Below are 24,709 nucleotides of genomic sequence, written 5' to 3' on the forward strand. Positions count from 1 at the left end.
TCCTTAAACTGATCACTTTTTCGGGGGAGTTTCCACTGCATTCTCTGGTCCAAAGTCCTTCCCACCAAATTACTACCTTCCCTACCAATTTGTCCCCCTCCTTTCCAAAAGCCCTTATTGGAAAGAACTTCCTCTCGTGACCGCCCTATTCCATACAGTTCCTATCGCTCCCAGCGCCCCCCATCTCGGAACGGCTTGCCCTCTCCAGCCCAGGATCCGGGTCCCCAAACCACTTGAGAGAAAATTCCCACCCCTCGCCCCTTCTCTGGCGTCCCGCGGCGGCGCTGGGGTGGGGGAGTGGGTGGGGAGGGGGGTGGGTTTCCCGGGGTCCCCTGTGTCCTCCTCGCGCCCCCCCCGGAGGTGTGCAGGGGGAGGGGAGCGCGGGTGGGTGGGACCGGGCCGGGTGGGGGAGGGGTGAGGGCGAAGAGGAGGAGGAGGAGGAGTGTGTGTGCGAGCGTGTGTGGCTGGGGGAAGCCATTGCCTGTTTAATAGTTGCTGTTGCTGCACTTCCGCTTCTCTCCCAGCGAGAGAGAGACACGAGTGGCCAGGCCCAGCCGCAGCCGCAGCAGCAGCCGCCGCGGCGGCACGGAGGAGCCAGACACAAAGAGAGGTACGGGGATCCCCCCTGCCGCCCGCCGCCCCCCGGCCGCGTCGCCGGGCCTCGGGGACACCCCTCGCCGCCTCCCCCGACCCGCGCCTCCCGGACCGCCCGGCACGGGGCTGAGGGGGGGCGGAGAGCGGCCGAGGAGCCCCAGGGGTCCGGGGCCCGCCCGCGGGGGATGGGTAGGGACCCCGGGCCGCGTGGGGTGCGGGGGCCGCCCGCGTCGGGGATGGGGGGGCATTGTGGCTCGAACTGTCAGCGCTGCCCCGGGAGCCCCCCACTGGCCGCTGAGGGGGTCGGGAGCGGGGGAGGGGGAGGCGGGGGAGCCCCGTTTCCCCCCCGGGGCGGGGGCCCGCGGGGATTAACCCCTCCGGGGCGGAAGGGCTCATTGTTATTCCTCCGCTGTGGAGGCCGAGCCCCCCCTTCACCCTCGCCCCACCCCCACTAGGGGTGGCTGTCGGGCGTGTGCTCGGGACCCCCGCCCCAGCCGCGCAGCCCTGGCCGGGCGGCCAAGCCACAGGCCTGCGGGGAGAGGCGTCGGGGCGCGGCGCTTGGGGGGGCCTTGGGCCTCGTCGCCCCTGCCCCCCCGCCGGCCTCTCCCTTCCCCCACCGGGCACCCGCTCCCCGCCTCCGTCCCCCCGTTTCGGCTTCCTCTCTTACTCCTCTCCGCCCCTTCTCTCTTCTCGACCTCGCCAAACTCCACTCCTGGCCCCAGCTGTCTCGCCCTGTTCAGTGGCCCCCCGCGACCCCCGGAAAGCCCACTGAAACAGCCCCGAGGCCAGCACTCCTTGCCCCGCCGAGGCGCTCGGCGCCCCCACCCTGCCCTCAGCCTGCTTGGTTTCTCCCCTCCCTGCCCCGAGGGGAGCCCCGGGGGGCGCGGGAGGGGCCTCTCCCTGAGCTGGTTCTGGTTTTCCCTCCGCGTCCCCCACTTGGGGCCAAAAATAAACGAGCCGCGTCGGATTTGCTAAAGCCTTAATGGGCCTGAATACTTGGAAAAGCGAGAGGAGGGCGGTGGGCGGCCGGGTGCACCCCTGGCCAAAGCCCTTCTGACAGCACCCGAGTTCCTTATTTACACTGACTGCATGGTCTGTGTGTTTGTTTTGTTTCTCTCCCCCTGCAGGGGCTGTTTGCGGGGTGGGGTGGGGGGTTCGCTATGTCGGATGACGATTCGAGGGCCAGCACGAGCTCCTCCTCATCTTCGTCCTCCAACCAGCAAACCGAGAAAGAAGCAAACACCCCCAAGAAGAAGGAGAGTAAAGTCAGCATGAGCAAAAACTCCAAACTCCTCTCTACCAGCGCCAAGAGGTACCGTACTCCACCCCCAACCTCCTAGGCTTCCTATTTTCCGAACTGCCTCTTGCTGCTTCGTTTGGTCTGCCTCCCAATGAGGGGTAGCTTGAATGCTCCTCTTGGTTTGCGTGCTGTTAAAAATGAAAAAAGGGCTTGGAAAAGCTTTAATTATTTTACTCTATTGCTTCTGGTTTTTCCCTTTTAATAGTTACCCACGTGCAGCTGTTGTGGCTTGCCTCTCTCATTTCTTGCTAAAGTTTGTAAGAATCCTCATTACTTTTATTAGTGACCCCCAAATCTGATTTCAAACTACTTGTCCTGTTAATCACTAGCTTGTGACCCTTCTCAAGGCTGTCATCCCACTTAATTACTAATACCTGCCCAGACAACTCTATCAGAATGAATTCTGTTACCGTTTTGCTTCCTCTTCACCTGTTGCACTGTGATCTTTTTTGAGTGGAGCTGCATAAACTGCATAAGGAATAACTCCTGTTAGTGGGGTAAAAAATTTAATAGGTGAAAACAGGTGTTTTCCGATGGAACTTAAAGAGATTCTTCTGATTTGGAGAGTTGAGGCAAATGATAAATGATGTAAAATGGGTGTTGTAGGTTGTTTGGGGGATTCTCTTTTTCTCTTTAAAAACTTCAATTTTGCCAAATTAAAGGGAGACTCACTTTTTCATGATACATCCTCTCATATGCTCTAAAAATTTTTCTTTTCCCAACTGAATTCAAGCAGTGGTTCTTTTTTCTTTACTATTTTCCTCTTAGTCTCTGAAAGAACCTACTTTTTTTTTAATCTCAAGCATCCTTCATTCAGTAATATTCTCTGATTCTGGGGAAACCCCGTGCCCTTTCATAAATCCTGCTGCTCTCAGGTGGACAGTCATTAAACTTTCAGGTGGCAAACCAGGAAGACAGTAAGGAATACAAATGGTGGGTTAGATAGGGGTATCTTTTTAAAAGGAACGTAAAATAAAACAGAATGTGAGTCTTTAGTTTCCACTGAGTAGTGAGCCCGGAACTCAGAGTCAAAGTTTGTTCTGTCATTTTTCCAGAAATTTGAAAACTTGGTAAAGTGCTTTGGTGATCTAACCGTGGGGGGAATGAAGGAGAGATGTTAGCTTATTTTAAAGAATATAGAGGTTTAGAGTTAAATGGCAAGATACCTTTGCAAGATTCTACTTATTTTTGGAGAGGTGGTTTGATGGCACCTCGGCTTCCCAGGAATCCAAACTGGCCCTCATTTATTAGTTCAGAACCTGGCATCTCCCCTGCTCACATTGGATAGGGCTTTCCTTAATCTCCCCATCTCCCTACCCCTCACTACCCTGACCTGCAGTACCTGTGCCCCCTGATCCATGCTGGAACAGCTTTGGTACTGACCTGAGTAAGGCAGGATATTTGCTTCAGATTATTAGTAATTTTTGTGTACCAGGATATCACTGGCGCACATGAATATATTTGGGGGTAAAAACACAGGTGTCAAATATAAAATAGTCTTCCTTTGTGTCAGCAAATTACGGAGGGAGATTTTCATTACACACAATTTGTCCATTTATGCTAAGGAAGTTTAAAAATTTATTTGAAAATTCCTGGGAAAGAGATTAGTAGGTGTACAAAAAATGAAAGGTGGGAAGCTACAAGGGGTAATTTTACGTATAAAGTTAACATCAGTTTTCGCTCCTTGAATATCTTATGGAAAGAGTGGCTGTTAGTGTTAAAGCAGAGCTAAGGTTAATAGTGAAGGCAAAAAATGGGAGAGGGGCAGCATATCCTGGAAAGAATAAGGGGGAAATTAATGTTAGTGGGACCCTATTAAAGCTGCTCTGTGAAATACATTGACTTGGAAGTTGAGTGTTGCTGTAGACTTGGAAAGGGCCCATATACTGGGAGACAGAATAAAAAAGCCTGAATTGGTAGACATAAAGTTACTTAACTGCATATTGGAAAGTGGTTTCATTTGTAGTCCATGGGTAGATGAAAAGCTCCTATTGAGAGTGGTCTGGACAAGAATAATTCTGTGAAACGTATGTTACTCGTACGAATCTTTTGTCAGTATTACGGAAATCGTGCAAATGTTAGTTGTAGAGATGAAGTGGTTAAAACTGGTAGTATACTTTTTAGGTATTAAAGAAGTAACCACCTTTTCAGTAAATATAGTAGAGGTTGAATTGGCAAGAAGTGAAGTCAATATGTATTTTTATACAAGTTGTGTTCAGGTGGAGGATATTTTTGCTTATGTCCATAGGTCTTAAGGTATAGTCATTCTAACATGCACATAAAGAATCAGGAAACCAGGATTCCAAACTTTTAGTCCAACATACAGTAATGAGTCAAACAGCCCGGGTGTTTGGGAATGTCTCAAAACCGAAATGCTTATTGGTAGCAAAAGAATTTAGCAAGACACAGATAAGTAGATGTCTGTAAAGGCTGTGATCAAACCGCCTTCTAAAGCTCACCAGATTTGTAGGGGGCAGGAAGTGTCCTCCAATAGGAAGGTCTAAAGAACTTCCCTAATAACCACCCTTAATTTCTCTTTACTTACACATGGAGAAAACAATGCCTTCTGAAACCTACTGCCCATTGCATCTACCCAGCCTATCTTCCCACCCTCAGAACCTTTGGAAAGAGAAAAGCAACCATTGTGATTCTGATTGCCTTTAGACAGTGTGTGTGTTTAGTTTTTTACTACCGTTCTACCCCCGTGAGATTTTTTTAAGTTGTACCGTAGCCCTTTGGGGTTTTATGTGATAGGAGCAAGAAAGGTTATAAAAATAGAAGGTAGATGTCACAGGCTTAAAGGTCTCAAACTTTGTCTTATTAATTGATGCTCTAAGCGCCTAGGTAAGCAGAAGACAAAGGCCAGGGTTTGGTGTGAACTGCTTGGTGGCGTCGGCCTAGGAGTGGGGGATGGGGCTCTTTGTGAAGTCGTGGGTTGGTGCAAAGATAGAAAATGGGCCAGGGGCCGCGGGGGGGGGGGTATTGTCCCTGGTTTTGTGTTTATGCTGAGATGGAGAAGGAAGGGAGCAGATCTAAGAGAATTTAGAGGATATCCAGGAAAAAGCAGGTCCGGAAAGGGGGGGGGCGGCTAGAGTGCGAGCGCTTTGCGGGACGGAGGCTGGGTGCACCTGTGCGGGTCGGCTGCTAGTGTCCAGTCTCGCTGGAGGGGCGGGCGGGAGTGTTGGCGCCCAGGGGTCCGCGCGCGGCGTGAAGGCTGGAGGTCCCAGGGCGCGGTGGAGGCGAGTGGGGGAGTCGCTGTGCGTCCTGGCGCGGGCTCTCGCCACCCTTGGTCCGCAACTTCACCCGCGGGTCTGGCGTGCGCCTCCCGAGTTGTCCGGCGCGCGCGGGCTGGGGGAGGGAAGCCCGGGCAGCCGAACGGGGGCTCGGCCTTGCGGCCTGCGCTGCGCCGGCACCCCGCGACGCGGGGCAGGTCAGTCAGGACCCGAGGGGCCTCGCGGGGAGCGGCCATGTTGGCTTCGTCACTGAGGACGCGGGACGGCCTGGGGAGGGCGCCCTGCCGAGGCGGCGGGGAGGGCATCCGAGGTGCCCGGAGTGGGGGGGGAGTGTGACCCGGGCGGAGATTGGGGGCGCACCCTTCCCACCCACGCGGCGGCTTGGGTTTCTCCGTCCAGGGAAGACGTGCAGCGCAGAAGTGAGTGTGTCCCGGCACATTCTAATGCAACTTGGGAAACGAGTCCGCAAGCGAAGCTTTACAGTGATTTCCTAAATGGAAAACCCCGAGAAATACAACTGCCTCAGTGTGCGAGGCAAGACTGGAACCGAAACATTTTAGATAACAGCAGGAGACCCCGGACCGCCAGCTCACTGCCGGTGGGAAAGAAGTTTTTTCCTAAACTATGGGCCTGAAGCTTTTGATGTGTAGTTTCCGTCTCCCTCAGTAGAACCCAGTTATCATGGCAGGCAGTTAGGGTTATCTGCCAGACCTATGTGTTACCGGTGGGAGGCTACCAACGCCTTCATGTTTCTTGTGTTTCTCTCTCACTTCCCTGACTCCAGGATTCAGAAGGAACTGGCAGACATCACTTTAGACCCTCCACCTAACTGCAGGTGAGCTTCCTTTCACATTTTTTTCTTTTTAAAAATCTTCTAATCTTTATCTTGGGGGTTTTCTTTTTGTTATTAAAAACTGCTTTTATTTCATGAATTATTTTGGTGCTAACATTAAGTAACAGCTGAAATCGATTAACCTGGAAGTAATGTTTTGGTGAGCCTCTGACAGTTTCAGTGTCAATGCTGAAGAGAAGTAATGAATTTATCTGGCGTGGACCCTTACACATATATAAAACAGAACTGTGAAATGAATTTAAAGGTGTACATTTGGCCTAATTGTGGACCTTGGATATGTCATTAAGGATTATGTAAAACCTTTTTAGATACTCAGGTACATTTTGGTTTAGAAAATTGCTTTGCCATCTTAATCTGTTTTCAAGCTCTCTGTTAAGCTAATAGATCATAGAGTTAAATCACAACAGATTCTCAAGCTTATTTCATTGTATATATAAATTCTGTGTTGGACTTTGGCAGATCAATTCAGGACATAATTTGTGGCTTTGATAGAAAGGTTTCTTAAATTGTATAGATTTAAGCTCTTCCATGTATATGTACGTGTGTATGTATACTTACGTGTGTTTCAGTTTCAAAGCAATTTGATTCCAGCTTTGTGGGGCATTTGCCAATCACTTTATTTTATTTAGAACAATTGTTTTGCCGCTGTTGAGGTAAAAGACTTGGATTTTATTAAGTCAACAGTGAACTGAGGAAAGAATTAATGTGTCGTAATAGGCCATTTATTTAAGGAAGATTAATTCAAATCTTTTACTCCACTAATTTAAAAATTAGGTGTAACATTTAACCTAATCCTCAGTTCTCAGGGTTAGCATTGATGGGATGCCACATATCAGAAGTGTTCTCAACTTAAAAGAAGTTAGTAGGAGAAAATATTCAGTGGCTGTGCGCAGAATTTAAAACAAGCATGTGGAAATAATTCAAGTTGAAAAACTAAATGAAATATTTTGTTTATTAACACTGAACTTTCTAAAGTATGGTTAATGGGTTAAATGGAAACTTTAATATTGCCGTTTGGGTTACATATGTTCTTACTGTTGGTCAGGTCTGGGCTTTTCTTTGGTAAAATTTTGTCCTGTTTTGTAAGGAAAGTTGTTTTGAATTTGAAATGCTCTTAAATTATGGTTTGTAACTGAACCACTTAACTTCTTAAGGATTTCTCTCATGGCTTTTAAGAATTTTTATACTAATGAGAAAGTGGAGAAATAGGCAAGGGTTAGGGCTGTGACATTTTACTTTTTTATTTTAGTGGAATCATTGTTCAGATAGAAGCCTATAGCTTCCCTTGGCTGTGTTGAATCCTTGGCATTCCCCATGGTAGATAGATGCATGCTGTGTAGTTATTGCTCGTGTTTGGTATCATGTCTCTTCCAATGTGCCTCTTGTGAGTTCAGACTTAAGCTGATGAAGTTATACAGTTTTTAAAGCATCTTTCAAAACTAAGAACATTGATCAAAACCTAATGGTTTTCTTGCAGATATGTGCAGTCATCTTTAAAATTGTAAACACTTTGAGGGTTTTCATGGGATTAACAATTTTTAAAAAATGGGAAAAGTACACTTACTTTCACGGCATTTGAGTTGAATTCATGTGTGAGAGATTTGTGCTGCTGAACATGTAGAACTTTTATTCATGGGAAACCCTCTTAATTACCCCTTCAAGATAAAACCTGTGAATGTTAGGGGTGCTCCGGTAAAGCACCAAACTGGATGGGAATTGGAAGGTTGGTGTGGGGAGACAAACTGCGACATACTTAAATAAAAATTCCAAAAAAAAAGATTCTTGAATTTGGGAGAAGACACTAGGTATCTAATTTGCAAAGAATATATTATGGTGAGTTTTAAGAATAAAGACTGCTTTATTTTCTGAAAACATTTTTACAGCATGACTTCTTAGGTGATAATGAATTAAAGTTTCTACTTTGTGTTGGCTTACTAGTGTTACTGACTAAATGTCATATAGTAGTCCCAATATTTAGCTACCTTAAATAAATTTGGTTTTGTGTTTTGGTGTTGGTACCTTTTGGGATTCAGTTATTAAACATTTTAATGTACATTATTTGAGATGGAAGAGGATAATTTGGGGATACTTTTGAAGTTAAAAATGTATGAATTAAATGACATATTGAATGCATTCATGTTTATTTTTAGTAAATCTTTCTGATGTTACTCCGCATGAGAGCTCCATAGCTTGGTCCTTCTGAAACTGTAATTTCATCAACTATGAATTCTGTTTTGAATGAGTAAACAATTGACTTTAAATTAACCTATTTATGTATTAATCCTTTGTAGGACTGCCTTTTTTCAATCAGTATTCAGCCTGTAGTTTTAAATTTAACCGTGTTACTTTATTAAAATACAACAGTTGGCACAGAGTAACCTCTCAATACACAGTTGATTATTGCAGATCAGTGGAAGATTTGCTTCTCTTGAAGGTGCATTGCTTGCATTCCAGTAATTTTCGCACTTTACTTGGCAAACTTCAAAGTTACTGAACTTAAACTTGTGTGAAATGCAGTTGCTAAATATGTTATAATGTGTGAGCGAGCACATAAAGTTAAATCCTGTGTTGAATATTGTGTTGAGTAGATTTTTTTTTAAGAATGGGGTGCAGGGGTGCCTGGGTGGCTCAGTGGGTTAAGTCCCTGCCTTCAGCTCAGGTCATGATCTCAGGGTCCTGGTATCCAGAACCCTGCAGGATGTGGGGGGTGTCTCTGCTCAGCGGGGAGCCTGCTTCCCCCCACTTTCTGCTTGCCTCTCTTGGTCTACTTGTGATCCCCTTCTCTCTGTCAAATTAAAAAAAAAAAAAAAGAACAGAGTGCAGATTATAGTCAGTGACCAGTCCGAAGTTTTTTAGGTGAATATTTAAAGATTTTTCTAAATTACCACATAAATCAAATTCTTTGGTATCTGTTTGGTTCTGTGTGTGTATGCAGATTAAGTAATAGTCTCCCCACTCATGTACTGTGTATGCATTTGGTTAGTATTTTCCTTGCATTTTGGCTGTTTGGGGGAAAAATAAACTGTCTTAACTACTGTAATGATTTCCTCAAGCATGCTCTATCCTGGATTTTAAAATTATGCCTTTTATTTAACTTTTTAAAAGTTTTTATTTAAACAAAATGATGCCTTTTAGATATCTGATGAACTCTGGGACCTAGAGTCAGTTTTGTACCTGTTATTTATAGTCTAGGGCTCAGGCTTTTCTAAATTGTCTAGTTACAGCTATATAACCAATCTGTACACATGTTTCTATAGATAGTATGTCTGTATGTAATAAATGATATTTTCCCAAATCCTTTAAATTCAGAATTTGTGTAAGGAAATACTAGTATTTTGAGTAAACTATTTATATAGCAACGTGAAACCTAAAAATTCAAATTTTTTTAGAGCTACTCTTTTAGAATAAAATGTCTTTGAGAAGTCATTAAATTTTTCAAGTAAGGTGGAGAATAATAAAAAATAAATTCTTGTTTTATATGACTTTATTTGATAATTATTTTTGTATTTCTTAAATATGTAAACCCTACTAAATAAATGCGTTTTATTTTTCTGGGAGAACTATAGAATCAGATATAGTTGGTTTTAAAGTTTTACAGATAAATCTTACTTTTATTTTTTTTTTTAAGATTTATTTATTTGAGAGCGAGCGAGTGTGTGTACAAGCATGAGTGGGGCGGGGTGCAACGAGGGAGAGAATCTCAAACAGACTCCTTTCTGAGTGCAGACCTGGACATGGGCTCATCCTACCACCCCGAGATCATGACCTGAGCCAGAATAATACCGAGAGTTGGATGCTCAATCACGAGTCACCCAGGTGCCCCAGCTAAATCTTTTAAATTATCTCTTTAAAGATAATTTAAAGGTTAAAGTGAAGAGCATTTTAAAAACGTAATGGATTTGTTGAAGAAGTTAAAGTTTTTTTAACCTTTTTCTCATTTACTAAAAGGGCCAACTATCTGACTTGCCTATCACATAGTATTGTAAAAATTCAAATGAGATGAGAGTTTTCTGTATGTGTTAGATGTTGGTATTATTAGAGTTGCTCATTTAGCTCCTTTTAATTGCTCATTTTTAAAATTAACATTATCTTTTATTGCTTGTATTTTATTTTTTAAAAAGATTTTATTTATTTATTTGACACGGAGAGAGATTGCAAGGAGGCAGAGAGGCAGGCAGAGAGGTTGGGGGGGTGGTGATTCAGGCTCCCTGCTGAGCAGAGAGCCCAATGCCAGGCTCTATCCCAGGATCCTGAGATCATGACCTGAGCCAAAGGCAGAGGCTCAACCCACTGAGCCACCCAGGCACCCCTATTGCTTGTATTTTAAATAGTCTTAAGCCATTATACAATAATTGGAGTGAATGTTTTTGAAAACTTGAGATGTAGAAGTTGCGCTGTAAAAAGTGAAAAGTCCCCCTCATGATCTCTTCTGATCCTGCTCCTTTACAGAGATGCTCCTAATTTGGAGCTAATTGCACTTTGTGTATATCCTTCTAGATAGTTTCTGTTAATGTACATTTTTGTATTTTTCTGGTTTTATAAAATCTGGAATTAGTGGCAATAATAATGAGATGTTAATTTAGAAATCCCAGGCTGCTAAACTTGAAAGGAAAAGAGGCCTTTTCCTTGGAATAGCAAAGGCCTATACATCTTGTCCAAATTTAGCTTGCTTTAAACGGTGGTTTGGGTATAAGAAATGGGCTCAATAGAAGTCCTTTACAAAATCCAGTATCTCACCTGAAAAAAGCCCTTTTTGTTTTTCATTAATCTAATGTTACTAAATGTATTAAAGATAAAAATGTGACTTCAATATCTGAACAGTGTTTAGTTTCATAATAATTTTCATTTGGAGAGTTACCAGTGCAGTGTGTTTGCTTTTATGTGCGCAGAGGCAATGTTGAAAAACAGAGAGAACCAGGAGACTGGAGTGTCAATGCAATCAAAGCCCCTAAACGAGGGTCAAGTTCCTGGAAATTAGATCATCATCTAGGGCCTGAGTGGGTAGGAAGGAAGGTAATTTATCCAGAAGTGAATTGCTTACTAAATAAGTAGGAAATCTTGTGACTGTTCTGTTTACTAAAAGACCATGTGTCTGGATTATAAAACTATACTACTATTGTTCCTCAGAAAGCTAAACAGAATTACCATATGACCCAGCAGTTATACTCCTAGGTATATACCCGAAAGGATTGAAAACACTGAGTTGAATAGATTGTTGTCAGTGTTCATAATAGCCCCAAAGAAGAAACAACCCAAGTATCCATCAACAAATGATTGAATAAACAAAATGTGGTATTTACAATGGAATATTATTTAGCCATGAAAGGGCATGAAGTTCTGATATATACTACAATGTAACTGAATCTTCAAAAATGTTAACTTAAGTAAATAAGCCAGATACAGAAGGACAAATATTGTGATTCTAGTTGCATGAAATACCTGGAATAGGTAAATCCATAGAGGCAGAGTATTAGAGGTTTTCAGGGCTATGGAGAGGTCAGAATGGGGGATTTATTTCTTAATGGGTACAGTTTCTGTTTGGGGTGATTAAAATTTTGGAAATAGTGGTGATGGTTATACAACATTTGAATGTCATCAAATTTCACATTTAAAAATGATAAAAATGGCAAATTTTATCACAAAAAAAAGAGGAAAACCCCTATACCATTGTTGTTGCTGCTTTTTAAAGGGTTTTTTTTTTTTTTAAATCTCAGAGAGAGAGCGAGCTCTTGAGCACACAAGTGAGGGGAGGGCAGAGGGGTAGGGAGAAGCGGGCTTCCAGATGATCTGGGAGCCTATTCGGGACAGATCCCAGGACCTGGATACTTGGACCTTAACTAAAGACAGATGCTTAGCTGACTGAGCCACCCAGGCACCCCACATTGTTTAAATGTTAGCAGTATTTTGAGGAAAGATGCTTATACCTTACAAGGCCACATATCATAATCTTTATGGATTACTGCACAGGATACTAATATTATATTCTTGTCACAAACCTTGAGTGCTGTTACATATGAAAACTGATGACCTTGAAGGAGTTCATTGTCTAGTGGTAAATGCATGTATGGTTCTTGAGTAGTACTTGGAAACATGAGTATTATTTGGAATAATGAGTGCACATCACATGTTATGAAGGTTCAGAGAGATTGCTTGGCCTGGGTGTGAGGAATAGTGTCTGGAGCACTCAGATAAAACTTCCTGGAGGAGATGAGAAGTGGAGTGGGAAGAGCAAGAGACATCTCTGTAGTAGAGGAAAGGCTGAGAGGGCACTATTAGGTAAGAGTGAATAAACCTCTGGCCAGAGTGGGAGGATAACCAGTAAGAGATAAAGGTTGTGCTCTTCAGAGTCAGGCTGAGGCTTTGAATTTCATTATATAGTTATTGGAGAATCATTGAAATCCTATTGGGCTGGATGTCTAATCCAGTTAGAACTGAGTATCTGGATAGAGACAAAGCAAGGGTGGAGTGGAGTTTGGTGGGAAGCAGGAGACTTGGTAGAGCGCTGCATTCGTCCCCGTGAGAGGCCAGGTGGGCCTGGGGCAGGTGACAGCCATCAAATTGGAGAGGAGAGAATGGGAAAGCAGTGGAGTCTAGAGAACTTGGCCACTGATTTAGAGATATAGGACTTGAAAGGACTCGGGTTCTTTGGGTATTGGGGAAGATGGTGGTGCCATTAAAAGAAGTCAGTAAGGCAGGAAGAGGAATTAGTTTGGGGGAGCAGAGGGATTGTAGATAAATCCTCTTTCCAAGGTCTAATTTGTGTGGTTTGTTGACCATATAGAGCGCTTAACATATTGTTGTCATGTAGTAGGCTCTCAGTAATATTTGTAGTTCCTTTTTTTTTTTTTTTTTTGAGGGAGACAGCGAGCAAGCACACGTGTTTGGGGGGGAAGCAGATGACCTGCTGAGCAGGGAGCCGGAGTGGCTCCATCCCAGGACCCTGAAATCATGACCTGAACTGAAATCAGACGCTTAACCAGCTGAGTCACCCAATGCCTCAATATTTGCAGTTTGATTTTACATTTAAGTTTAATGTTAATCAGTCATTGAACTCTGACATCTACCTAATTTTAGATTAGTTTAGACAGATGGATTATAAAGCCTTAAAATGCAGGGACCATGGCTTTTCTCCTTGATTTTGATCTATGTGTTTTCCCCCCAACTTTTTTATTTTGTGAATTTCAGAGCTACAGAAAAGTTGAAATGATGTGCATCCTTCACTCTATCTACCATATACAATATATATCTTCAAGGAATTGCTGTATGCCCATGGCTTTTTTCTTTTTTTTCTTTAAACTCTCTATATTTATTATTTGATAAAGAGAGAGTGTGAGCGTGCGCACGCCAGTGTGCAAGCCAGCACAGGCAAGAGGAGCTGCAGAGGGAGAGGGAGAAGGAGGCTCCTTGCTGAGACCAATGTGGAGCTTGTTCCCAAGACCCTGGGATAATGACCTGAGCCCAAGGCAGATGGTTAACTGACTGAGTCACTCTCTCTTATCTCTGTATGTTTATTTTGTGGGACCCTTTGACAGTGTGTTACAGGCATCATGGCACAACTGTGTTTAGGGTACATGCATTAAATCTGAGGTGGGCTGGCAGGGATGCTGAGGCTGGACCTGGCTTTGCGGGGGAAGTACACATTAGATTTAAAAGTTTGGGTGGTGGTTGAAGTACTCCTAATTGCCAAGAGGAGGAGGTGAATTGAGAATTGTGCTCTGAGGGGTGTCTACACAAGGATAGGGAGATAACGACCTGGACAGAAGCAAAGTAGGAGGAGAGCTGCAGGCCTTAACGGGAGGTCAAGGAAATTTTTTCGTTGGCCTTTGAAGTGTAGAATTAAGAGTGCTCTGTAGGCTGAGAGGAAGAAGCAAGTAGGAAAAAAAGTGAAAATGCGAGGGAGGGAGTTACTGTAATGTTTTAAAAACACAATTTTAGAGAAGGTGATAGAATATGGAACTGAGGTCATAAGTGGAGAGCGTATGTTTAGAAAGGCTGGAAGCCTGAACTTTATGATGGAGTGACAGTTTCAAAAGGATTGGAAGCATTTTTTGTCCTTGAGTAATACTCCAGTTACTTGTATAGGACAAAAAGAAGCAGCATATGTCCCCAGTGCTATTTGGGTAGATTTTTTTTCTTTCTTTCTTTTTGGGTAGATTTTAAGTTCCTTGAGAGCAGGGATGTCTTTGCCATCCCTACCTTGTCCAAGAAAGAGAAGATAAACAATACATATTTGTTAAATTAAAACACAGACACAAAAACCTAATTTGAGTCTCATGGCTTAATGGAATGTCTTCATTACCCTCTTTGGAAAATAATGGAAAGAGCTGGGAAAATTGCTGTCACATTTTACAGCTGTCTGTTGCTGGCAGTCTCTCTGAGTTGGCATCCAAGCAGTTTTGGCAATTTTCACCTTCTCGGAATCACAGAGGAACTCTGGACTGCAGTGTGATGCAAAAGACGGGATCAGTGCTTTGGGCTAGATTGAGAAGATGTATAAAGAAAATACCAGTACCTTTGGTTACCATGTTTTGACTTGATAAGATTACCGTTTGCTGACAAGTAAGCGTGGGTTTAGGCGTGCTAAGTAAATTGGACTTCCTAGCAATGTTCCCCCAAATCCTAAAGCTATTCCAGATAGTCAGTTATGTTATAGATGCTGGCACCCGCCTGAGACATCTGACACATTCCCAGTCATCAGTGGAGTGAAACAGGGTTTCATAATAAGCCCATTCTTATTCAGCCTCTCTTATGCAGCCATGCTGTAAAGTGAAACAAAAGACCTAGTAACTGGTGTCAGAATATGCCTCTAATCCTCTGGGAAACTTCCTACTCTGTAGGCTAAGAACCTCATCAGAGCTCTTTGCTGGAACATTGTAATCAAGGAATTGCTGTATGCTCATGGCTTTTTTTCTTGAAACCTCTATGCAAGTGATTATGGATAGTTTTGTAGAGTCTCTGCTGCACTGCATAGGTGATAAACCTGTGGAAGGCCAAGGTAGTGTTTCAGCCCAGTCAGCAAAGTCCTAGGAAGCCAACGGTTTTCATATGCAGAATGTAATTGAAAGTTGTCACTGGGTTTTGTTACCTGGGGCAGCATACTGTTCACTAATATGTCAATTAAAAAAGTAGTTAAAAACTGAATTCTGTCTGCTTCTAAAGAACCTGAATATGACAAAGGACAAGGCCAGGCCAAAATAAAGGGACTGTATTATCAAGCTCTTAAATAGCATTTAACATTGCATTCGCCACGGATGTCACATCTGACTTGATTCTAGTACTGAGTTGTGTCAGTATTAAATTTTGAATATAAATAATTAATGGAGAGTCGCAGTAGGATCTGCTAGCCTTGAAATGCTGATCATTATGTGTAATACCAGGACATTGGTTGTTTGTATCTATTTAAATAGAGGAAAATTGATGTGGGATGGATCCTAATTAATTTCTTTAAAAAGAGGCATAGAAGCACATTTTCAAATAGCAATAGATAGAGCAGCTTGGAAGGATTTTACTTAGAAAAAAGTTTTAGGGGCACCTGGGTGGTTCAGTTGGTCAGGCATCTGACTTCTGCTCTGGTCGTGATCTCAGAATCCTAGGATTGAGCCCCTTGATAGGCTCAGCGCTCTCCTTCTCCCCCCCCCCCCACCCCACCATGTACAGACACATGCGTGCATCCATGCTCGCTCGCTCTAATAATTAAAATCTTTTAAAAAGAAAAAAGGTTTTAGACTATAGTTCAGAAAGATTGTACAAGAGTGACAAAAGCATAAGTAAATTAGATTATATTCATTTAAAATAGAGTCCTCTCTGTCCTACTCAGGTGACTAAAACAGATCTGGCCTCTGGGTTGTGGAACTTGAATTTTATTTTACTTTTCTTTTTTTTTTTTTTTAAGATTTTATTTATTTATTTATTTGACAGATAGATCACAAGTAGGCAGAGAGGCAGGTGCAGAGAGAGAGGGAAGCAGGCTCCCCGCTGAGCCAAGAGCCTGATGTGGGGCTCGATTCCAGGACCCTGAGATCATGACCTGAGCTGAAGGCAGAGGCTTTAATCCACTGAGCCGCCCAGGCGCCCCTATTTACTTATTTTTAAATCACTTTTTTAACATATAAGAAATACATAAGACACAAAGCCCAAGAAAGTGCTCAGTCCCTGAGTTGGCAGTTTAGGGAGGGTTGATGACAATGAGCCTTTCCAGTCTTCCAGGGAAAGACAGGTTGAGAAGTCACAGTATCACAAGGCCCCTCGTGAACTCAGCACTGGGGCCACTCGCGGCCTAGGTTTTCCTTAACCTGGTCCTAGTCCTGCTTCCGCACTAAGCCTCCAGTTTTCAGAAGTCATCCAGTTCCCAGAATGTCTGCTTCTTTTAGCTCCCTAGCATTTTCAATCAGGGGAAAAGACCCTGTCAAGGTATTAGGATGGTGGGGGGAGAGCTCCCTAGTACCTTAACATTTACTTACCGTTCATCTGTTGTGCTTAGAACCTAAAGATCGGGGGAGTCTCAGGTTCCCTTAAGGGCTTGTTCGAGCCCTGGCTATTCATGGGGGTTTCTGAGGGCTGTCCTGTGCTTCCTTCTTGGAGAACACCTGCTTAGAGAGGAGGGAAAACTAGGTGCCCAGAGGCAGAAGAGGAAGTTGCTTCTGCCTCTAAGGGCAGAACAGGCTCTCAGGAAGATTTGATTTGGGGCCTTCAGTTTCAAATACTTCATTCAGGTGTTTAACCAGTGGGTTTGGGAGGCTCTCTGCTGCTGGTTTTCATAGGTGTCCTTGCAATACCAAGGGTAGAAGAGTGGGGGTCTGAGTTTTGGATGTGATTAGGACCTTCCAGCTGCTCCCCTGCTGGTAGGTTTGGCTGTGGAGTGCTCTCCACTGGGATGGGAGTATGCAGAATGACGGTGTTAGGTAAATGGAGTCCACCCTTGGGCCAGAAGTTTGTGTGGTGGAGGCTGTGCTGGAGTGACTGGGGTGCTTTTGGCTGAGCCCATCTCAACCAGGAGGAATCAGGTGGGGCAAGGGTGCAGCCTGGGGAAGGGAGAAGGTGCCTGGCCCCAGTTCCTCTTCTGGGTGCACAGCAGCTTGAGCTTCAACTCCCTATGTTGAGTTTCACACTTCCCTGAAACTTAAATTTTAGTAGGCAATACAGACAGTAACCAGGTGGAAGGTTAGGTATCTACAAGTTGTGTTAGTTAATAAGAGAGAAATTAACAGTGCAATAATGGAGAGTAATTGGGGTAGGTAAGTTACTTGGAGAAGGCTTAAAAAGACATTTAGGCAAAGACCTGCTAGATGAGAAGAAAGGAGAAAAACCTTGTTCAAAGTACAAAAAGAACATCCCAGACTGAGGGAAGCACAGACCTGGAGGCCATGAGGTGAGGAGTAGTACCATGTGAGGCGGAATCATGTAAACCAAGGTAGAGTTTGGATTTCATTCTAAGAACAGGGGAAAGCCATTCAAGGTTTTGAAGCAAGGAGGTGACATTATTTCAATAGTGATTAAAAAGTCTTTTCCTGCCTTCCTTGCTATGTGGCAGATAGCTGGGAGGAAGGCACAAGTGGAAGAACAGAGATCAGCAAGGAGGGTATTGCTCTATTCCAAGCAACTGGTGATGGCAGTTAGGATTAAGATGTTGGCAGTGGAGATGGGGTTAGAACACCTGTATCTGTTGATGGATTGGATGTGGGAGGCGAGAAAAAGGACCAAGAATGGCTCCAAGTTTCTGTGGTCTTAACAATTAGGTAGACAATGGCCATGTTTTACCAATAGGAACAAGACTGGAATAGGACCACTGTGTGTGTGTTTTGGATGAAGGCAGCATAGAAAATGAGTCCTTTATGGATATGTTTGGCTTTATTTTTTAATTATATTTATTTATTTATTTAAAAGGCAGAGAGGCAGGCAGAGAGAAAGGGGGAAGCAGGCTTCCTGCTGAGTAGAGTGCCCGATGCAGGGCTCAATCCCAGGACCCCAAGATCATGACCTAAGCCAAAGGCCGAGGCTTTAACCCATTGAGCCACTCAGGCATTCCTATTTTTTTTATTTTTTTAAAAATATTAATTTATTTGACAGCACAAGTGGGGAGGGCACAGGCAGAAAGAGAGGAAGAAACCGGCTCCCAGCTGAGCAAGGAGCCCCACACGGGGCTCAATCCCAGGATCTTGAGATCATGACCTGAATCAGAGGCACACAATTAACCGACTGAGCCACCCAGGCACCCCATGTTAGGCTTTTGATGGAGACATCCAAATGAAGGTGGCAGATAGAAAGTAGAAGTTAGATACAGGTGAATGGAGCTCAGAGGAGTATTTTAGACTCAAGTTAATATTCATAAGCTTGAGATACATACACATTTGGGAGATGTCAATATATAGAGGCCCTTGTCTGAGGAATCCCTCAAGCTCATCAAGAGAAGAAAGGTGGAATGAGAAGAGGGTCCAGGATGCAGACTTGAACCTCTAGTTTAGAGGTTGTATAGTCTGAAGGAGAAGCAAAGGGGACTGAGAGATAGAAGGGAAAATCAAGAGAGTAATGTCAGACAGCATGAGGTTGGGATAGATGAGCAAGTAATCACTGGATTTTACAGATCTAATGTAGAAGAGGTGATGCACAAGAGGGAATGATTTCAAGAAGGAAAAAATATTTGTGTTACTCTACCAAATTAGAAGATTTCATGTGTTTATCCAGGGGAGGTGATTTAGTATTCTCAGATTTTTACACTTTAGCGCAGAACTTCTTAAAACATTGTATAATTATTTTTCTTGGGGGGTGTGTGTCCTTTTTAGTGAATTCTCAGATTTGCCCCACCCCCACTAGAAAAAAGTTGACTTCTGCTTTACAAGATTCAAGTGCTTTGTGATCTTTATGGTTAACGTTGTAGTATGGATATCATATGTAAGTGCCAGGTTCCCATATCACATCTTGATGAATCCCATTACCAAGGCATATTTTATAAATACTGGAGAGTGGATAAATTGGAAAATTCCTGCTGCCATCCTTAAATTTTTTTTACATGCTTTGATTTGCATTGATCTTTTTTACTTTTCACACTTGTGGATGCATGAGAATGAATGGGTATATGTGTTTATTTATTTTTTTAAGATTTTTGTTTATTTTACAGAGATCACAAGTAGGCAGAGAGGCAGGCAGAGAGAAGAGGAAGCAGGTTCCTCGCTGAGAGAGCCTAATGCGGGGCTCGATCCCAGGACCCCGGGATCATGACCTGAGCTGAGGGCAGAGGCTTTAACCCACTGAGCCACCCAGGCGCCCCTATGTGTTTACTTTTAATACAGTGTAGATTATCATATTCAATTTTTTTATCCTTTTAAGATTGTTTATTACGTTTAAGCTTTACATTGAACTTACCTGGAGTTTTGTTTTGTTTTTACCTGGAGTTCTTAAAGCATCATCATATAAGCATCATCTTTCTAATCATTTACCAGTCATATTTTATGGTTTCATATTAACCAGGTACTCTTGATCCTTGGTCCTGTGTAACATAATTAAGATTGTCACTTTTTCTGAGATTGATCTTCTCAAGACACATACTTATAAATTACACACAGTAAGCCAGGGGAGAGTGGGACAACTAGAGTCATTGTTGAATGTGGGTTAATAGTTTCATATAAGAAATGTCACATGATGCAAAGTTTATCTTAATATTTCCCAGCAGAGCAGTATTTGTACATAATAGCCTGTGTATAAAAAATTCAGGTGCCAGATTCCCATTCAAATTTGGGTGTGGGGGACTTGGGGCATGTGATATGCAAACATCCTAAGTGGTCTAGGTCTGGTGTCTTTTTATCCACGTCACCACAAAAGTGATCAATCAGGTGCCTTTTAAAAAGATTTTATTTATTGAGAGAGAGAGAGAGAGAATGAGCATGTAGAAGAGCAGAGGGAGAAGCAGACTGCCTGTGAAGCAGGGAGCCTGATGCAGGATGACCTGAGCCAAAGACATATGCTCAACCAACTGAGCCACCCAGGTGCCCTCAGCTGGGTACTTTACAACATTTTTAGTCTCAGAAACATGGTGTAGTTCATTGACATTAATTTTTTTTCATTGACACTAATTTTGTTTAAAAGTTTTAAAGGTTCTTTGGTTTAAGATTGATGTTTTTCACATTTTCAAATCATTATTAGAGGTTCTCTTCTAGTATGCCTTTATAGTAAATGAGTATTTAGAGGAGAAATTATTTATGGTATCTCTGATTCAAATAACCGACAAATTTCTAAATTAAAATTGATGACATGGAGACATGGTTTCTATTTGGGTTGTAAATTTTTTTTTCTTGAATAAACAAATTGATTTAATAAAGGTTGATTATGTTTTATGGAGCTCTTAGTATATCAGAACGTCCTGTGGAGTGTGGTCAAGTGCTATTCACTGCTAGGCAATACTAGATGTGAAAGTTGGCTAATAGCATATATAAAAGGAAGAGTTCGGTTTTGCTTTTTTATTCAGTTAATTAACATGTATTGATTTCAGAGGAAGAGGTCAGAGATTCATCAGTCATTATATATCAGTGCTCATTATATCACATGCCCTCCTTAATGTCCATCACCCAGTTACTCCATCCCCCCACCCCCACCCATCAACTCCCAGTTTGTTTCCTATGATTAAGAGTCTCTTATGGTTTGTCTCCCTCTCTGATTTCGTCTTATATTATTTTTTTCTCTCTTCCCCTATAGTCCTCTGTTGTTTCTTAAATTCCACATATGAGGGAGACCATATAATTGCCTTTCTCTGATTGACTTATTTCACTTAGCATAATACCCTCTTGTTCATGTTGTTGCAAATGGAAGATTACATTTTTTATGGCTGTGTATTATTCCATTGTGGCAGGTTGTGTGCATGCATGTTCCTCGTGTGCACATTTTCCACATCTTCTTTACCCATTCCAGATAGTTTGGCTATTGTGGACATTGCTGCTATAAGCATTGGGGTTCAGGTGCCTCTTCGGATCACTACATTTGTATCTTTTTGGTAAACATCCAGTAGTGCAGTTGCTGGGTCGTGGGTAGCTCAATTTGCAACTTTTTAAGGAACCTCCATATGGTTTTCCAGGGGAGCCGCACCAGCTTGCATTCCCACCAACAGTGTAAGAGTGTTTCCCTTTTTCTGTATCCTCACCCCCATCTTTTGTTTCCTGACTTGTTAATTTCAGCCATTCTGACAGGTGTGAGGTGGCATCTCATTGTGGTTTTGATTTGTATTTCCCTGATGCCAAGTGATATGGAGCATTTTCTCATGTGTCTTTTGGCCATTTGTATAAGTCATGGTTTTTATTTGTATAATATGAAGCTTTAGGCTCAGATCCTGGTGCTGGAGATCACTGGGTGAGATGAAGGCAGCTGGATTGCGCTGCTTGGGTAGGTAGGTAGTGACTCAGACTGTCTTACAAAGGGATACAGAGTTCTGGGAACATTGAGGGTAGAATTAACACATTTTCAAGATTGGGAGACACCCTTAAAGTTTAAAGTATTAGTTGGAATGACAAAAGTATTAGGCATTGCCAGAGGGAAGCAAATGATAACATATAGAGCCACAAGTATTTGGCTCCATAGGAGCTTTGCTCCCCAAATAACTTAAATTTTTCCTACTACACATAATCCTTCCTCCTCTATGGGAATACATCTCAGTTTTCCAAGGTAATTTATTGGAGTTGGCTTTATAAAATTTTACTTCGTAGTAGACTTTGCTAGAAACACTTATCCTAAAGAAAAAAGAGATGTTGAATTGGTATACATCAAAGACACTGGAAGAAAACATTTGTTTTTATAACAAGCACCCAGGAGGATGTTTTATAAACATGAAAGATAACTTTCCTCTAACCTAAGTATTTCAAAACAAATATATGTTAAGTGATTATAGTAATGTGTGAGCAGAGACTAGCAGTAAAGACAAAAATATCAACTATTACCTAATAGTATATGATACTTCTTTAGCCTTGGTCCTTTTTCTGAGTAATTGTTTCTGTGGAAGTCTTCCGAACACAGAGCTTCAGTTTTCAGCAGACCGGTAGCCTCCCCAGAAGTTGTTTGTATTTTGAGATGTTTTCACATCTGAAGTGTTTATTACATAGAAAACATTGTCAGCTGATATGGACCAGCCCTAAAATAAACCATATGTTGAGGACACAATTCTTGTTAGAGCTGAAATTTGAAATTGATTTCTGTTCTGTCTGGCCATACTGCTAGGTTTTGTGTAGATGCAGGGCTTTCTGCTACTATTTTTAATACAGCTATTATACTTCTCTATATATTGAGAAGGGGTTTTGTATTGTAGTACCTGCAAATTAAAACAAATGATTGTGGGGGCACTTGGGTTGCTAAGTGTGAAGTGTTTGACTCTTGAACAGGTTCATGATCTCAGGGTTGTAGAATTGAATCCCATGTTGGGCTTTGCCTGGGCGTGGAGCCTGCTTAAGGTTCCTTTTCTGCCCCCTCCCCCCAAATAAAATAAAACATATGATTGTGAAAAAAAGTAAAAAGCTATTAAGATCTTGGAGCCTGTGCCTGAGTGGCTCAGTTGGTTGAGCATCCAACTCCTGACCTCAGCTCTGGTCTTAATCTCAAGGTTGTGAGTTCAGGCCCTGAGTTGGGCTCCATGTTGGGCCTACTTAATTAAAAAAAAAAAAAGCAAAACAGATCTTGGAGCCCAAATTAATATTTGTGGTAGAAATTTTGTAGCTAAAAGGACTGGCTGCTCCCTTTCTGTGCTCCTTTGTGTCCTAATTATTACGTTACATGGTGTGTATTGATAAATGAGTTTTTATCCATTCTCCATTCTGTTGCCAGATGACTGCTGCATTCTTCTTTTTCCACAGCCATTCCTGAAACCTTTCTACGTGATTTTTTATTCCAGTCTAGCTCTCACTGCTTTCCAAAGATACACACTCCCCAGCCCTTTTAGTAAACCCCTCCAATGCAGTTATCTTCAGTTCTGAAGCTTCCTTGATGATCTCTGGCAGGCCTCTATCTACTGTAGTGCATGGTTTGAGGGAGATAACATTTGCACATTGTCATTTAACCTGGAGGTGCATAAAAGAAATGCTACCTTGTTTTTTTTAAGGGGCTATGTCAAATCTCAGGATACCTAATGACATTACTGCAGGGTTAATTTTCATTTTCCTTTCTGTTGAAATCTTTGACAGTTCACTCTTGGATTTCTGGCTTTCCTTACACCCTGGTTGCCCCCTTCCCCTCATTGTACCTTCTACAAAAAGAGGATGAGACACTCAGGTGAAGTTTTCTCAGCAATTTCTACTGGACATGCTCACTTAAGTTAAAAAAATCAGTTAGTAGGGACGCCTGGGTGGCTCAGTTGGTTAAGCGGCTGCCTTTGGCTCAGGTCATGATCCTAGCGTCCTGGGATCGAGTCCCACATCGGGCTCCTTGCTTGGCAGGGAGCCTGCTTCTCCCTCTGCCTCGGCCTGCCATTCTGTCTGCCTGTGCTTGCTCTTGCTTCTTTCTCTATGACAAATAAATAAAATAAAATCTCTAAAAAAAAAAACCCAAAAAAACAGTTTGTAGACACTTGACTTTTTGAGGGAAGAGATGCAAATTGTGTGCATCCAGACTATATATATGAATTGTTATTGGCCTAACTTTGAAGGTATGATTCATTTCCTAACAGGTATTTACCAGGCCTTCTAGAGTAGTAATTAGGTTCCTTGAATGAGTTTTTAAAATGTGTAACTTACTGAACACACATCATTTGCATCATGAGAATTGTCTGTATTAATAACAGTTTTTTGTTTGTTTCAGTTAAATCTTAGTACTAGTTTTGCCAAGTGTATTGGGGCCTGGCAAGGTTATCAGTGACTCAGCTAAGGTGGGCGGGACAGTCTCCTTCTTGGTCCATTTGTGTTCTCTGCCTGTTACTACTGTGAACGAGGCTGAGCAGTACACATCACTGAACATGCTGCCAATGCTTTGGTCTCTGCCTGACCTGGTCTTTTCTATTGTGTGGTCCTTTGACCTAAGATAACAGCTGTAACCAGCTGCTCCTCACTATATTCACGTGCTCATTCTAACAATTGCTGGGCATTTCCTATAGAGCAGTAAAAAAGACCACGTCCCTGCCCTTATGGAGTTTACACTCGTATGGAGGGAGGACAGTTTAAAAATGCACAAAAGTGATTTCAGATAACAATACTAAGGAATTGGGACATCTGGGTGGCTCAGTTGGTTAAGTGTCTGCCTTCGGCTCAGTTCATGGTCCCAGGATCCTGGAATTGAGTCCTACATGGGCCTCCTTGCCCAGTGAGGAGCCTGCTTCTCCCTCTGCCTGTTGCTCCGCTGCTAGTGCGGGCACACGTGTTCTCTCTCTCTGACTTAAAAAATAAAAAAAATATTAAAACAGGGTAATGGCATAGCAAGTGGCTGGGCAGATTGGGTCATTGTTACAGGCCATTTTAGGGAGATGGCCCTTAATGATGACAAGGATCTGGCTATGAGAAGGGCATTTTAGGCAGAAAGACAGCCAACAGGTGTTACATGGGGAAGGCCAGCAAGAATGGCCATTGTGAGTGAGGATGAGAGTGGTAGGAGATGAAGCAGGCAGGAGTCAGATTTTATCAATTTCAGTAGAAAGCATTGGAGAGCTTTAAGTAAAGGAATGATAGACCACCACACTTGACCTATACTTGAAGAATAAGATTCTCATAAAATTTCCAACTCCTAAAAAACGAGTTTTTGAAGCTATTCTTTGTAAGTATCCTTTTTTTTCTT

General features: G+C 42.7%; 1 protein-coding gene and 1 pseudogene across 3 annotated transcripts in view; one reads left to right on the forward strand and one right to left on the reverse strand.

Annotated features, from left to right (window-relative positions):
* The first annotated feature begins 425 nt into the window (after positions 1-425).
* Positions 426-24,709, forward strand: part of UBE2E1 (ubiquitin conjugating enzyme E2 E1) — a 74,289-nt gene continuing 50,005 nt past the window's right edge. Inside the window, exons 1-3 of one of the 3 annotated variants that reach the window (XM_045088965.1) lie at positions 426-610; positions 1,722-1,906; positions 5,912-5,962. In XM_045088965.1, the coding sequence (XP_044944900.1) occupies positions 1,755-1,906; positions 5,912-5,962 (203 nt within the window). In that variant the 5' untranslated portion in view covers positions 426-610; positions 1,722-1,754. The remainder of the gene's footprint in view (positions 611-1,721; positions 1,907-5,911; positions 5,963-24,709) is intronic. The other 2 variants (XM_004754362.3, XM_045088966.1) reach the window with 2 other exon arrangements.
* Positions 16,031-17,868, reverse strand: LOC123394476 (annotated as a pseudogene).

This window comes from Mustela putorius, unplaced genomic scaffold, assembly GCF_011764305.1.
Source record: "Mustela putorius furo isolate JIRA1106 unplaced genomic scaffold, ASM1176430v1.1 tig00003834_pilon_pilon_pilon, whole genome shotgun sequence".
NCBI lineage: Eukaryota > Metazoa > Chordata > Mammalia > Carnivora > Mustelidae > Mustela > Mustela putorius.